The sequence below is a fragment of the Cetorhinus maximus genome, chromosome 7 (genome assembly GCF_964194155.1).
Source record: "Cetorhinus maximus chromosome 7, sCetMax3.hap1.1, whole genome shotgun sequence".
NCBI lineage: Eukaryota > Metazoa > Chordata > Chondrichthyes > Lamniformes > Cetorhinidae > Cetorhinus > Cetorhinus maximus.
Window position 1 is genome coordinate 38,871,533 of NC_135885.1, and position 16,671 is coordinate 38,888,203.

At 45.4% G+C, this 16,671-nt stretch overlaps 1 protein-coding gene across 1 annotated transcript in view; it reads right to left on the reverse strand.

The window, feature by feature from the left end:
• wdr95 (WD40 repeat domain 95) overlaps nt 1-16,671 on the reverse strand; it is a 197,381-nt gene that overhangs the window by 23,944 nt on the left and 156,766 nt on the right. The window contains exons 19-21 of the mRNA XM_078546126.1: nt 15,936-16,031; nt 3,787-3,845; nt 1,843-1,984 (exon numbers count right to left, since the gene is read on the reverse strand). Of these exons, the coding sequence (XP_078402252.1) occupies nt 1,843-1,984; nt 3,787-3,845; nt 15,936-16,031 (297 nt within the window). The remainder of the gene's footprint in view (nt 1-1,842; nt 1,985-3,786; nt 3,846-15,935; nt 16,032-16,671) is intronic.

Genomic DNA, 16,671 nt, shown 5'->3' on the forward strand with positions numbered 1-16,671 from the left:
TAAATAGAGAGAGAGTGCAGAATGCTGCAGTACAGAGGGATCTGGGATCCTCATACATGAATCACAATAAGTTACCATGCAGGTACACCAAGCAATTAGGAAGGCAAATGGAATGTTGGTTTTATTGCAAGGTGGGGTGGAGCATAAGAGTAGAGAAGTCTTGCTACATCTGGAGACCACACCTGGAGTAATGTTTTGGCATTCTGACTTATGGAGGGATACACTTGCATTGTAAGTAGTTCAGAGAAGGTTCACTGGGCTAATTCCTAGGATGGAAGGTTTGTCTTATGAGGAAAGGCTGAACAGGGTGGGCCTATACTTGTTGGAGTTTAGAAAAATGAAAAGTGACCTTACTGAAACATACACGGTTCTGAGGGGGCTTGACGTTGGGAGGATGTTTCCACTCATGGAGGAATCTAGAACTAGGGGGGCGACAGTTTAAAAATAAGGGTCTCCCATTTAAGACGGAGATGAGAATGAATTTCTTTTCTCAAGAGAGTTGTTAGCCTTTGGAATTCTCTTTGAGAGAGAGCAGTGGAGGCTGGGTCTTATAATATATCAAAGATTGAGTTAGTCAGATTTTTGATCCACGAGGGAATTAAGAGTTACGACGGATAGTCAGGAAAGTGGAGTTAAGGCTACAATCAGATCAGCCATGATCTTATTGCATAGCAGAACAGGCTCGAGGGGCCGAATGGCCTACTTTTGCTGCTATTTCTTCTGATCTTTCGAACTGCAAATTCTTTCTTCTAATCACAGTGCCGTGCTCAGCTACTCCACACCAACGCTACAGTTGTAATGTGAATGGACCATAAGGCAGGAAGAGGACCAGAGTAAATCCCGAGTTAAGAGCATAAGCTTATAGAAAATGCTATCAACAAAGTGTAGTAACTGTCCCCACAAAAAAAAAGATTGTAACTCACAAGGTGTCTCAGTTCATTATCACACCCTTCTGTAAACAGTAGACATTGGCTGGAATCTTATGAGGCTCACAGGGGCAGGTCTGGAGGTGGGATCAGGAGGGAAATCAGCTACCTGACACATACCCACTTTCACCGATCTTGCTGTAGGCAGGTGAGGGATGGAAGTGGCTACCCACCTGGCAGTGGCAGGTAGCCAATTAATGGCAATTAACTGGTCACTTGGGGATAGATTTGGAATGTGAGATCTTACCAGCAGCGGACAAGCCCTACCCTACGCCTGACTGGTCTCTGGAGTTCGGGGCAGCAGGCCAGTGGGCCAACAAGGCCTCCTTCAGTTAACCCCACACACCTCAGCCTCACCACTCTTCCCGCACCCTGCCCACCACAGCATTTCCACCGCTCCCCCCCCATCCCCCAGCGCTGGAGCTGTTCCTGCCACAGGCCCACAGCTGCAGCACATGCCATCCTGTGGATGATAGCCTGGCAGTGGTGGCCACAAACAATTAAAAAATTTCACACATCTCCAAGGGCACCTCCATCTTAAGGCGCCCTTGCATTCTTATCAATCTGATTAGAAACAAAGTGATTACCAGCCTAGTCTCTCATCAACAGCAGAGATATAACATGCACCATAACAGAACATCTATCAGCAATCTTGCCCCTCTGCCCAGCTCTGACATAGTCCTGTACTCTCTAATCACAGAACAAAAATTACAATTTTACTACCTCAAAAAGGAAATTTTTGACTATATTTCTAAACAATATCAATACTTCAATACATTTTTATGACATGGATCTAACTTTAATTACTATGTTCATGCATGATTCAGTAAAATGATTTATAATGTGGTATATCCATTAGAACAGGTATGATTCAATTATTAAAATGCTGGAATGAAATAATGTTTACATTTCTTACTTCTTGGTGGATTTACTTCTGGTCCGTGAACAGCGAAGTCTTTTATACCATAAACATAAATATATCCAACATAATCCGCCACATAAAGCAACGAGTCATCAATCGACACAGCCAGGCTGCTTAACTGAGATTTCACTTTGGACTAAAGAGATAAAAACACATATTATTAATTCCAGAATTAAAAATGAAAATATCAAGGGATAGAGTATGGGTGGAGAAATCCCGCCTTTACTTTGTTTCAGTCTTTTTCAATCCGAGTTACATGGTAAATAAAGTGTAAAGGACAATCACACATTGCCTTTCAATCGTTTTCTCCTGATGACGGAAGTGGGGTATATGGTGGGTGGAAATCCCTCATGTGTTCCTTGGCATGAAGCCAGAGCAATTTTAACTCCCAGGCCTTATATAAATTTGCCAGAATAGTCTGCAGCGCGAAGCCAGTGAAAAAGAGGTAAGAACGACAGGCAGGGAGCATGTTCTGTTGAAGGGTCATTCGGACTCGAAACGTTAACTGTGCTCCTCTCCACAGATGCTGCCAGACCTGCTGAGTTTTTCCAGGTATTTTTGTTTTTGTTTTATGACTAAGTAGGAACCTGGCATCGCTTAGGTCCAAAGAGAATGGTCACTGGCATAAGTGCTGGGAGGATGTCTTAAAAGAACTACCAGTAGTGGGAGGGAGAAGGATGGGCCTGGGTAAGGCTCTCTTATTCCTCCTGGCCCACAAGGAATGCTGACAAATTATTTTATAATTAAACTTATATTTGCCTCTCCTGGTCACTCCGCTGTCTCCCACAGGGTTTCATTGCTGAGTTTGGGGCTATGCAAGCGTCGTGAGATTTCTCATTAAAACAGGGTCACAGTTCCAATGACATTATGAGGCTGTGATTTTTCCTTGTAGAGTATCCCCCTCACCTGCCTGGGTAAGTGATCCTCCTGTACCTGATCTGAGGTCAGTTAAGGATGTGGTGGGGGTTTGCACAGAATGAGTCAGGAATGCAGTGCAGCCCACCTGCAAATTCCCTCCCTCTCTCTCTCTCTCTCTCTCTGCCACCACCATTTCCACTGGGTGGGAAGAGTTAAAATCTGTCCTCTTTTAGGCTTAAACTATCAAATTTATTAAATATTAAAGAAACAGCAAATTGTAGTAGTAATATATCAAATTATTGGCAATTTATATCTCAAACCTTTTTTTTACATTTAGTTACTCTTTTCTTTATTTGTTCTTTTTTTAAAATCTTCTCCCAACTGCGAAGTTTCAAACAGATTAACTTTGAGGATTACTGACAACCTCAATAAACTGTTATCTAAAAAAGATAGTCTGATAAATTCTTCCAGATCTGTAATTTGAACTAAGCAAAATCAAAATAGCTTAAATTCAAAATGCTGCCAGCCAGACATTTATTTGTACAGATTACATAGCAAATCTGCAATTGAATGAAAGGCTTGGCTCCCACCAAGTGAGAACCAATTAACCATCAAACCATTGCAGCAGCTTAAACATGGAAATTATTTATTTGACCAAAGCTGGTTTCAATCACATAATTACTGCAACAGCATTAAATAAATAAAGTTAAATCTTCATTTCTGTCACAGTATATTCCTTATAAAGGAAAACAAAAATTCACATTTCTAACCAACTTAAGAAACAGTGATTATAATTTTTAAAGATGAAAACAGTTTACAAATTCATGGAAACTCATTGTATCCCCCGCAATGCATTAGTTATAGGCGATTTTTTCAAAGTGCACTTGTGGTAACCCTATCACAGATTGGAAGTAAATACTTTATCAGTGCAAGATTTCACACTGAGATTAATATTGTCCTTTATGGAGATTTTCCACAAGAAACATTATATACTTAAACACTTTAGAGTGATGTATGAACCATTTGTTTGCTAATCGCTGAGTGATTGAAGGTTCAGAAATATCATGTTTTGCAACTCACAGCAGTAAAAATACCAAAGAGCTGTCCACCATGAAACAGATTCCAGAATGCAAGTGAACCTATATAAGCACAAAATAAATACAAATTAAAAACATGATAAAGGTCACAATGATAGGAACATTGGATTTAGGAGCAGGAGTAAGCCATTTGGACCTTTGAGCCTGCACTGCCATTCGATAAGATCATGGCTGATCTGATGTGGCCTTAACTCCAGTTTCCTGTCCGCCCCCCATAACCCTCAACTCCCTTGTCTGCCAAAAATCTTTAAAGCTCGATATACAATGTACATTGCAGTATATTATTGGCAGTTGAAGGACAAGTCCCACTAGAGTGGTTATTACAGGCTTAGCTATGAACAAAAATAATATAAAAAATAGTGAACTCCACAGTCAGGAATATCCAGCGGGTAAAGTGAAAAGGGTGGATTTTACTAGGCTGGCACCCTACAATTTTGGTAGGGCATTTCAGAAGTTCACTTCACCATTATCATCACCTCATTGGCTGCTTTTCCTGTCAGGTTTTGTTGAAGATTCCACGGTGCATATGAAATGCCCCACTTGGCGCAGGAAGGCAAAGAAGGGATTTAAGTGGAGCAGCAACCTTAAAGAGAGAAGAGCAATGATGGTCCCATGAAAGAACCAGAAGGACTCTGACATTTTGAGTATATGGGAATAGTATTTTCATCTTGACACTTTCTGATGAGTATTGGTGAGGTTTAAATTACCCTGTAACTTTTCTAGATAACAATGTGCAAGGAACTCGACAACTTCTTTATCATTAATTCTGCGCATGTAATCACTAATTCTAGACGCAGCTCCAGGATGGTAAGTTGCCTCCTTGGTGCCAGAGTCAAGGATGTCACAGAGCAGCTGCAGGACATTCTTTTGGAGGAGGGTGATCAGCCAGGGGTCATGGTCCACATTGGTACCAATGACCTAGGTAGGAAGGGGGGTGTAGTCCTGCAATCAGAATTTAGGGAACTAGGTAGAAAATTAGCAAGCAGGACCTCTAATGGAGTAATCTCCGGATTACTCCCAGTGCCACGTGCCAGTGAGTACAGAAATAGGAGGATAAGGCAGCTGAAAGCATGGATGGAAAGATGGTGCAGGAGGGGGGGCTTTAGATTCCTGAGACACTGGGACTGGCTTTGGGGGACATGGAACCAGTACAAGCCACATGGGTTGCACCTGAACAGAGCTGGGACTGAGTTCCTTGTGGGACTTTTTGATAGTGCTGTTGGGAGGGCTTTAAACTAACTCGGCAGGGGTGTGGGAACCAAGAGAAAATATTAGAGAGGAATACCAGGGTGCACAAAATACTGGGAGACAGATAGCACTAATATAGAGGATAGTTAGCACTAGTATAGAGCATAGTAAGTTAATAGGTAAAGTCTGAGTAAGGGAGAAAGTAACAAAATCTAAACCAGTGTTACTATGTACGCATGTGAATGCACGGAATATAGCAAATAAGATTGGGGAGTTACAGGTGCAGACTGCCATGTGGAAATATGATGTTGTGGCGATAACAGAGACCTGGCTCAAGGAAAGGCAGAACCGGGTGTTAAATATTCCTGGGTACAAGGTGTTCAGAAGAGATAGGAAAGGGGGAGGGGTGGCAGTATTGGTTAAGGAGAGCATTGCAGTACTGGAGAAAGAGGATGTCCCAGAGGGTTCAAGGACAGAATCAATTTGGCTAGAGTAAAGGAACAAAAAGGGTGCAATGACATTGCTTGGTATAGTCTACAGAATGCCAAATAGCGAGAAGGACGTAGAAGAACAAATCTGAAGGGAAATTACACAGAGAGTAGTTATACTGGGGGATTTTAATTACCTGAATGTAAACTGGGAGAGTGAAAACGTAAAGGGCAGTGAGGGGCAAAGGTTCCTAAACTGTGTTCAGGAGAATTTTCTATAGCAGTATGTGTCCAATCCAACAAGAAAAGACGCACTGTTAGACCTGGTTCTTGGAAATGAAGTGGGCCAAGTAGATCAAGTGTCAGTGGGGGAGCATTTAGGAGACAATGATCATTGTATTGTATGCTTGGAATGATGTTAGAAAAGGATGATAGGCAATCCAGAGTAAGAATAATTAACTGGACAAGAACCCACTTCAATGGGGCAAGAACGGAGCTGGGCCAGATAGACTGGAACGAAAGATTGGCAGGAAGAACTGTAGCTGAACAATGGGCTACCTACAAAAAATAATTGGTTTGGGCACAGTCAAGGTATATTCCAACAAATGAGAAAGGTAGGGCAAACAAATCCAGAGTTCCCTGAATGAAAAAGGAGGTTGAAATTAAGATAAAGAAGAAAAAGTATACTTATAGCAGGTGTCAGGCAGAAAATACAATTGAGAACCAAGAGGAATACAGAAGGTTCAGAGGGGAGGTGAAAAAGCATATTAGAGAAGTGAAGAGGGATTATGAGAAAAGTCAGGCAGCCAACATAAAGGGGAATTCCAAAGTCTTCTATAGACATATAAATAGTAAAAACGTGGTAAAAGGAGGAGTAGGGCCAATTAGGGACCTAAAAGGGAATTTACACCTGGACGAAGGGACCATGGCTGAGGTATTAAATGAATATTTTGCATCCATCTTTATCAAGGAGGTAGATGCTACCCAGGCCGTGGTGACAGACGAGGAAACTCTGTCACTAGAAGGGTTCAAAATTGATAAGGAGGAAGTGTTGAATAGACTGTCGGGACTTAAAGGTGACAGGGCACTGGGACCAGATGAGATATATTCAAGGATATTGAAGGAAGTGAGAGTAGAAATTGCAGGGGCACTAGCCATAATCTTTCAGTCTTCCCTAGACTCAGGGGTGGTGCCAGAGGACTGGAGAATTGCAAATATTACACCCTTGTTCAAAAAAGGTTGTAAGGATAAGCCCAGCAATTACAGACCAGTCAGTTTAACTTCAGTGGTGGGCAAGGTTCTAGGAACAATTATTCGTGATAGAATTAGTAGTCACATGGAAAAATGTGGGTTGATGAGGAAGAGCCAGCATGGATTTCTAAAGGGGAAATCAAGTTTAACTAACTTGCTGGAGTTTTTTGAAGAGGTAACAGAAAATGTTGAGGAGGGTAATGCTGTTGTTTGGTATACATGGGCTTTGAAAAGGCATTTGATACAGTGCCACACAACAGACTTGTGAGAAAAGTTATTGCTCAGGGAATAAAAGTGATAATAGCAACGTGGATAAAAAATTAGCCGAGAAATAGGAAGCAGAGGGTAATGGTCAATGGATATTTTTTGGGCTAGAGGAAGGTTTGTAGTGGAATTCCTCAGGGGTCAGTATTGGGACCCTTGCTGTTCCTGATATATATTAATGATCTTGATCTTGGTGTGCAGCGGACAATTTCAAAGTTTGCGGATGATACGAAACTTGGGAGTGTTGTGAACTGTGAGGAGGACGGTGTAGAACTTCAAGAGGACATAGACAAGTTGGTGGAGTGGGCAGATAGGTGGCAGATGAAGTTCAATGCAGAGAAGTGCGAGATGAGGCATTTTGGTAGGAAGAACATGGACAGGCAGTATAAAATAAGGGGTGAAATTTTGAAGCGGGCACAGGAGCAGAGAGACTTGGGTGTATATGTGCATAGATCATTGAAGGGGGCAGGACAGGTGGAGAGAGCAGTTAATAAAGCATATAGTATCCTGGGCTTTATTAATAGGGGCATAGAGTACAAGAACAAGGAGATTGTGCTGAATTTATATAAGACCCGCGTTAGACCTCAGCTGGAACATTGTGTACAGTTCTGGGTGCCACATTATAGGAAGGATGTGAACACATTGGAGAGAGTGCAGAAGAGGTTTACAAGGATGGTTCCAGGGATGAGAAACTTCAGCTATGAGGATAGATTGGAAAGGTTGGGACTGTTCTTCTTGGAGAGAAGACTGAGAGGAGATTTGATAGAGATGTTCAAAATCATTAGGGGGCCGGACAGAGTAGTCAAGGAGAAGCTGTTCCTGCTTGTCAAAGGATCAAGATTGAGAGGGCACAGGTTTAAAATGATTTGCAAAAGAAGCAAGTGTGACATGAGAAAAAACTTTTTCACACAGTGAGTGGTTCGGGTCTAGAATGCACTGCCTGGAAGTGTGGTGGAGGCAGGTTCAATCGAGCCATTCAAGAGGGCATTAGATGACTATTTGAATAGAAACAATGTGCAAAGGTACAGTGAAAAGGCAGGGCAATGGCACTAGGTCATAATGCTCATTTGGAGAGCCCGTGCAGACATGATGGGCCGAATGGCCTCCATCTGTGCTGTTAAGGTTCTGTGGGCTCAATTTTCCCAGAATTGCACTAAGTGTGGTAACGGACGGGTAAAATGGAGTCCTACCCGCTGATGAAAATGGTGGGTTTTCATGCCATATCTTCCTGAGCCTGCCTCATTATATATTCACTCCCATGAAACACACCGTTTCCATGACGGGCAGGCTCTCATTTGTTTGCTCACCATCATCCCAAGTTGCATCGCGCTGGCCACCAACTTTAAAAGGCAGTCACCAGCAAAGCACTCATCGCCACCAGCTCACCACTGCTGCCCTGGAGACATGGCCAGCAAAGGAAAAAAAAACTGCGCCCTGCCGTTCACCCCCACCCACTTCAATGACAGGTCCCTCGAGTGACTGCTGGATGCTGTGGAGGTCCGCTGGGATGTGCTCTACCCCTGCTCTTGCTGCAGGATGGGCAGCAATGTCACCAACCTGGCTTGGGAGGCGGTGGCAGCGGTGGTCAGCGCCAACACCCTTAAGAAGAGGACAACCACACAGTGCCACAAAAGGATGAATGATCTCCTTCGTTCCGCCACTCTTATCAATGCTCCTAACTTTCACACTCACAAACCCATCACACATCCATCCATCCCTCACTCACTGCCAGTGCAAGGAACATCGCCATCCATTCTTTCACACACACCTTCATTGTCCTCATCCCGTCCATGGGACCACTCACCATCCACACAGGCCAGGCATACTTATCATCTGGCCTGGCAGGCGTCCTGATACACTCTCCCCATCTCTATCCATGCAGGACAAACTGCCTCACAACAGGAGGGAAACATTGCAGACAGATGGAGGGATGCTGGAAATCAAAATGCTGACAGAATTGGAAAACAGAGCCATCCAGCTGGCCGGTGATGACCGGGGACCGGTCCTGTGCTGATGGTGAGGTCAGTGCTGCTCTACCCAAGTGAGGGTCCAGCAGTGCTACATCCATCAGACAACCATGCTGTGAGTGATGTGTCCTGTTTCACAGACCACTGCCATGCACTAATTATCTCCCCTTGCTTTCGTAGGTACATCTGGGAAGCAGCAGATGGAGTCCATGACCCAGGGCCTCCAATCAAGCTCCGAAGAAACCTCTGAAGACGAATCTGAAGGCACTCTCCCTGAAGTCCCATCACAGCGCTCACCCACACCCTCCTCCAGCGGATGGCCGTTGCACTCCTCAGATTGCAAGGCACGATGGAGGAGTCATTTTGTCTTCAGGCTGAGGTGATAGTGCCGGCATTGCAACGCACCGAGGTCAACACTGGCAGGATGGTGGCTGCCATGGAGACCTTGGTCCAGGGCGTCACTCCTGCACTGCTGCGTAGGCTGAACTCCATCACTGATGCCAAAGTTCGCCTCCAACAGTGTGCACGTGAGAGGGATGCTGGGCAGCGCGATCTCATTCCAGTTATCCTTCCGCTCATGAAGTAAGCCAGGGGCCCTTGGGCACCCATATGGAGGAAGGTCAGCAGGTGCACACTCCGGGGTCATCCACCCAGGTGACTCTGGGAGTGACCAGCCCACCTGACTCCCCTCTTCCTGCGACCTCCCGCAGATCCAGCTTCACAGGCTGAGGAGGGTGCCACTGCCACTCAACAGGACCCCGAATGAAGGCCGGGGCCCTCTCTCGGCCCTCCAGAGGACTCCTGCCAAAGTCATCACAGACAGGGTATCACAGTCAGCACCTCCGCTGTGGATGTCCAGAGAGCACCAAGACGTAGCGGCAGGGTTAGGACAGTCAAGGAGAATCAGTTGCACAGCCTGGGCACTGGTGTTGATCACTTGTACATAATGTTCACTATTGTCAATAAACTCCTAAGAATGTCTCCCTGCTTGTGGCTCCTTGTTCTGATGAGCAGTGTTTGTGTCACTCAGATGTGAAACCTTTCTGCACAGGATAAAGGCAGGTGTCTCAGCCCAGGGCCTCTTCCCTGTGCTCTGTGCAGCCTTCAGACCACAGTGATGGTCCAGCCTCATACTCCTTGGAAATATTACCGATGCCTGCACCTCGGCGGTGCTGGTCATTGCTGCCAGAATGCAGTGGGCAGACGCCACAGAGTTCTCTCATACTCTCTGTGTGCTCTTAGCACCTTTAAGGTGGGACTGGCCCCCATCATACCAGCATCTGTGACCAGTGATGCTGTGCAGCAGCTCCTGAAGGGCTGAGGTGCTAAAGGCGGACACAGCATCAGATGCATCTAAAGTTTCATGGCTGCGTCTCTGAAATGGCCCTGATCATGGAGTGCAAGTGAGCTGCCCTCGGCCAGACAGGAATCAGACATTCTCAGAGGCTATATGAAGATCTATGGAGTCCTCACTGCATGTTGTCATCATCCTCCTCCGATCGAGCGACTATTAGGGCCTCCATTCCATCTCCATGACAGGAGCATTCTCCCAATGGTCTGCTCCACCAAATTGCGAACTGCTGCATGAGCCTCTTTATAACATCACTCTGCTGCAGTCTGAGGCCGCTGCATGGATGTCATCAGCCATGGTCTCTGCAGGTAGCCCTTGTCGCCAAGGAGCCATCCCTGCAGCCTCTGTGGACCCTGGAAGACTGCAGGGATCTGTGAGTGACTCAGGATGTAGGCGTCGTGCACACTCCCTGGAAACTGTGCACATATCTGCAGGATGCGTTTCTGGTAGTCATATATCAGCTGCACGTTCAGTGAGTGGAAGCCCTTGCGATTGATGAAGTCCATTGAGTATAGTGACAGAGACCTGAGCGCCACATGAGTGCAGTCAATCGCACCCTACACCTGTGGGAATTCTGAGATCAGGATGAATCCAATGGCTCTTGCATCCTGGCTGTCCCGGTCCTGGGTGAAATGCACAAAGTTGTGTGCCATGGAGAAGATGGCATCCGTGACCTCATGGATGCATTTGTGGGTGGCGGATTGTGAAATCCCACAAAGGTCACCTGTGGAGCCCTGAAAGGAGCCACTGCCATATAAATTGAGCACCACGATCACTTTCACAGCCACTGGCAGTGGGTGCCCTCCATGTCCCCTTGGCGCCAAGTCCTGCAGTAAGTGGCAGATGTGAGCCACCAGGAACCTAGACATGTGCAGTCGTCGGCAACACCGGTTCTCAGTTAGCTGCAGGAATGGCAGGCACTGTCTATAGACCCTGGGTGTCGCTAGGCACTGACCAGCCACGGCTCGCTGTCGCTTCTAGGCAGCGGGTGCAAGAGCCCCTGCTGCCCCTTCATGAGGTTGCTGCTCCTGCCTTTGCGGGGCCAGATGCTTCAGTCGCTCTTTCCTCCGTCTTCTACAGTCTCTGTAGGCCATCAGGCATACAGCTAGGTCACCAGGATCTATGCTCCTGCAGCATGAAAATGAGAGAGACGTGGTTAGCATGGCTGTACTTAGCACCTTCCCCGGCCCTGTGTGACCGCCCCTCAATGCTTCCTGGAGAGTGCTGGTCACCCCTTGGATGGCCAGAGATGAATGCGCTGCATGACTGCCCTGTCAACCTGTGACATGGGGGACACTGGTCCAAACCAGGATGCTGAGATTGCAAGAGGCTGTGAGCACCTCCAGCAGTGACTACTACAACGTGTGCAGTCCAACTGCTCCACGGTCCAATAAAGTGGTGGCGGACTCCAAGCCTGTGCCGGGGGTGGGAGGCGGGTGGGGCGAGTGGGTGGGTAAGGGGCTAGGCGCTAAGGTATGGAGCACTTGGTGGCCCTTTGGTGCCTCTTTGTTGCTTGCATGGGCGGGCAGGCTAGGAGCCTGACCCCAATCATATCATGGTGGCTGCGCCTGATCTGTCTCAGTTGCAGAGACTTGGTCAGTTTATACAGGTATCCCTAATTCGTGGCCACTTCCCTCGCTTACCCTGCCCCCTGCATCGATTGCCTGTTCGCAGGTTGCAGCGCCAGGGCAGCAATTGACACCCACACCCCATCCCCCTTCAGCAGTCACCCTTCGAGGCTGGCCAGCACTTGTGCCCAGACATCCCCCACCCCTCAGCCTTTGCCTGCTGGGCCAGGGATCAGTTTACCCCGCCCCCCCCCAGCGCCCCTGAGGCCTGTAAACACCAGGTGAGCTGTGGAGAACGCAGCTGCTCACTCACCTCAGTTCTCCCAAAGTGAAGGCCGCCAAGTGCACGTTGCCTGAGTGCTGTTGTGAAACACGTCGGTGTGTTTTCCCGTCGGTGTGTATGGATGATACGGTGAGGTTCGAAGCGCCTGGCAGGATGGCCGTTTAATTATATGCTAATGTATTACAATTAGCTCCCTGCCGACCGATGGCGGGAAACACAGCTGAGCAGACAATCACAACCTGCCTTCTTGCTGTCGTGAAGTGGGTCCCGCCATATTTTCTGCACATGCCACCTATCAAGACCACCGCCAGCGGGCTCGGAAAATTCCGCCCTGTGATTCTGGAATTCTGTGATAACATCATCCAGCCCTGAAGACCCAACACCGTCCTTTCTACCCAGGGCCCAGGATAGTGGAGTGCACTTGGTGCTAATCACTGGGGCCCATGCCTTCAGGAGGCCTGGGCTTGGGCAGCAGTGTCCCTATCTCAAGTGGCTGCCTCACACCTTAACGTGCTCACAAACAAGCGCACGATGGGCGCTCCGCTCCAGAATAAAGTTCCAGTGCTCAAGATCCAACTGTCCTGGAGCGAGAGCCCGTGTCCCTGCAGCCATTTGTTTTGATAGCCAGGGTGCATTCTGGGTGATTAGGTCTTTATATTTCTTAATTACTGGCTTTCTATATAATTTATAAAATAATTTTCTCTGTTTTGACTACTAAAGTTAAATATCATTGCTATGTACATGTGAAATACATAGAATGCTCTAGGCAACTAACTTGCCAGTTCAATTACCTAACTCCTTTCTAAATTATTTTCTCATTTGAACTGGCCATATGCACACCATTTCAAAGCAAAATAAAACCAAAATTTAAAATAAATTAGCTCTGTGTGTGTGTGTGGCCCTAGACTGGGCCCTTCCCACAACCTCCTCCCTCGCGATAGTGAGGCATGAGTGAGTGAGGAGAGTGAGTGAGGAAAGTGTGAGAGAGAGCGCCAGTGAGTGAGCGAGTATGGGTCATCAGAGGTGAATGCGAGGTTGGTGTTCGTTAAACCCAACTCCTTAGCTTGGCCCCGGTCCCTCCCCTTCCCTGGTGACCAGAACTTTGGACCTATTCTGCCTCCCTGGTTCTGGTTCTTAAGCGAAATGGCAAAAAGGGTTTAATTAGTTGGCTCTGCTGCTTGACACTTTTTAATGTTTATTTTTATTAATTACTCATTTTTAAAATGATCAATTATTGCTTTGACATTGTTTTTTTATTTGTTCAGCAAACTATGTTTTCTTCATACCTTAACTTTTTTTTAAATTCACATTTAATGTGCCAAACTAGATCTCAGACAACAGCTGCTGGGTTTCTTGCTGAAGGGGAAGGAGAAGCCCACAAGGGCTAGCAAAGGTGAAGATCGTGGGCCTAAAGCATTGATTCTGTTTTCTCTTGACAGATGCTGCTGACTTGCTGAGTGTTTCCACCATTTTCTGTTTATATTACAGATTTTCAGCACCTGCAGTACTTTGCTCTCCTATTGTATGCTCCATGCTGGGATTTGTAAGTGTGGTTAGTTTCAATTTAAAATGAGAAAGTATTTATCACTCAACGCAAAGTGAAATTTCTCTGTTAACAAAGCCCACTTTTGTGGATGGAAATAACACATTATTGCAGATGAATTGGTTTGTACTAATTTATTGGAAGGCAAACCAGGAGTCATGCACTAATAGAATATGTCACTATTAGTTCAAGATATTTCCATTTGTACATAGGATTGTTGTTTGCTGTGCTTGTGAGGTTCAAGTCTTTTGGATGTTGCTGTCCAGATATTGCATAGGGCCAGGTTCAAAGAAGCGAAGCTGGGTGCATGATATTAATGACCAAGTTGTGTATAATTGTCTGACAATGCCATAGTTGTAAAGTGCATCATACTGAAACCTGAACTTTCAATGGATTTTATAAATAAAGTACAAAAGTCAAGAAGTTTTGCTAAACCTATATAAAATAGTTCCACTCCACTGTGACTATGGTTACAAATTCCCAGAATGTGAGGAGCAAAGGTTAGGAGGTTTGGTGGGGGTGGTGGGGCACCAGATGCCCAGAAACAGGAAAGGCACCAGGGCTTGATTTCTCTCCCTGGTCCTGCTTTTACCCCATTCTTGCTAAACTGCTGACCACCCAACTAGAGCTGCATTGCTTGGAATTTAAAAGGTTAAGGAGTGATTGATAAAAGTTTTTCAGATACTGTATTGAGGGGAACAGATTTGTTGCATTGGGAGAAGCTATTTCCGCTAATTGGTGGCCTAGGGGCATAGTCAAAAAAAATTGAGCCATATCTTCCGTGAGTGAAATTAGGAAACATTTCCTCACATAAAGTGTTATTGAAGTTTGGAACTCTGTTCTGCAAACAGCATTTGATACAAGATCAATTGCTAATTTTAAATCCGAGATTGATAATACCTTTTGCCATCAAAAATCTAAGGAAAATGGGGCAATGGCAGATATATGGAGTTAGGTTGTAGATCAGCCATGATCTCATTGACTGGTGAACAGGCTCGAGAAGCTAAATGGGTTATTCCTGTTCTTTTTCCTACATTCCTTCCTAACACCCCCAGGCTAGCTGCTATTTTAAATGGGTCCATACCCACATCTACTATCTGTTGCTTTCAAAACTACCATCATCACCACCTCCTCAAAAAATCCCCAACCCGGAACCTTCATCCTTGAAAGCTATTACCCCACTTCCAATCTTCCTTTCCTCTTCAAGCTCTTGAAAATGTTTTCACCTCCCAAATCAGTGTTCATCTTTCCTACAACTCCATGTTTGATTCTCTCCAATCAGATTTACTGCACAGAAATGGTCCTATAAGCAAAATCACAAATAACATCCTCTTTGACTGTGACCAGGAAGCATTGTCCTTCCTAATCCTCCTAGATCTCTTTGTTGCCTTGGATAAGGGTTGAGCACACCATCCTCCTCCAACATCCAGTTGCCCACCTCAGTGAGAATTCTCTTGCCTGGTTCCACCTTACTTGGCTATAGCATTTCCAGCAATGACTTCTCTTTCTGCCGCTGCACTATTGCCTCAAGCTTTTCCCCAAGGACCTGCTTTTGGATCCCTCCATTTCTTCAATTACCTGCTGCCAATTAGCAACAGCATCTGCAGGTTTGAGATCAGTTTCCATATACACATTGTTGATATTAGCTTGACTTCTCCACCAGCTCCATCATCTCTCTAACTACCCCGGTGTTGTCAGACTCCTTGCCTGATGTCCAGTCTTGGATGAGAAGCAATTTCCTCCAGCTAAACACTGGGACAACTGAAACATTCACCTCTGACCCTGTCACAAACTTTGTCTCCTCACCATCAATTTCGTCCCTCTCCTTGGCCATTGTCTGAGCCAGACTTTTTGCAATCTTGGAGATCTCTGACTCCAAACTAAATTTCCGAAACCATATATACCCTTGCCAATGGAATTCCTACTTCCAGCCACCCTTTCCACTGCTCAACTTTGCCCCAGCCTCAGCCTGTTAACTGGCATAAACCTCATCCAACCTTCTATCACCTTGGCTATTTCAATGGTCTGCTTGCAATTCAGAACTTCTGGCCTCCCAAAAATGTTGCACCGTCCAAATTTAGCCACTTAACAAAAAAAATCTGTGAGCAGTAGAATGGAAGTGAAAAAGCAAGGCAACCTTTTCACTGTCACTATGATACAAAGGGTCTAAAAACTGAGCACTTCACTTACTTTTTACTCTGCAGATCTGCTGCGTATTTCCAGAAATTTCTGTTATTGTTTCAGATTTTCAGAGTTTGCTGCTTTGCTTATCATTAATCTCTTGCTTACCTTGGGATCCAGTAGCAACAAGCGAAGCTCCTAATTCAGCCTTCAGCACACGAGTCTTCAAGAATATGACTTTATTTACACTCTGATCTACTTTTGCTGTGTGCACATTAAAAATTGATTAAACCTATAAGCATTATACCATAGGAAACTGAGATATGAACAAAAAGTCAATTTATTTAAGGTACTGGTAACAGTAAATAATTGTCACAGTAGTTAACGCTTACATGCTTCTTTTTGTTCTCATCTTTTCTGTTAAATTAGCAATGTTATTCAGTAACTCTTGTGATTTGAACACTTTACTGAACAGTTCTCTAAAGCTATATTTATAATATAGTCCCAGGGCTTTTTCAAATTGGAGTTAAGTAATTGGAGTAATTGGATCACAACTATAAGCAATCACACATTTCAATTCATAGTCAAATGAGAAATAATTCTGTCCAACATGTACTGCATTTTCCCTCTCACAAAACGGCATTTGGTTAGGTGTGGGATTGAGGGGCGGGGGGAGGAGGGGGTGAAGAGAGGTGGCAGGGGTGGTGGCAGGGTGGTGGGGGGGGGGAAAGGGGAAAGTCACCTGACACCCACGATGATCTATTTGAGGTATTTCAGATGGTTAAACAAGGTGACAGAGTAGAGAAAGGGAGAGAAACTATTTCCTCTAGTCGGGAGTTCAGAACGTAGGGAAATAACCTTAAATATAATGCAAGGACATTCATGGCAATGTCAGGTAACATTT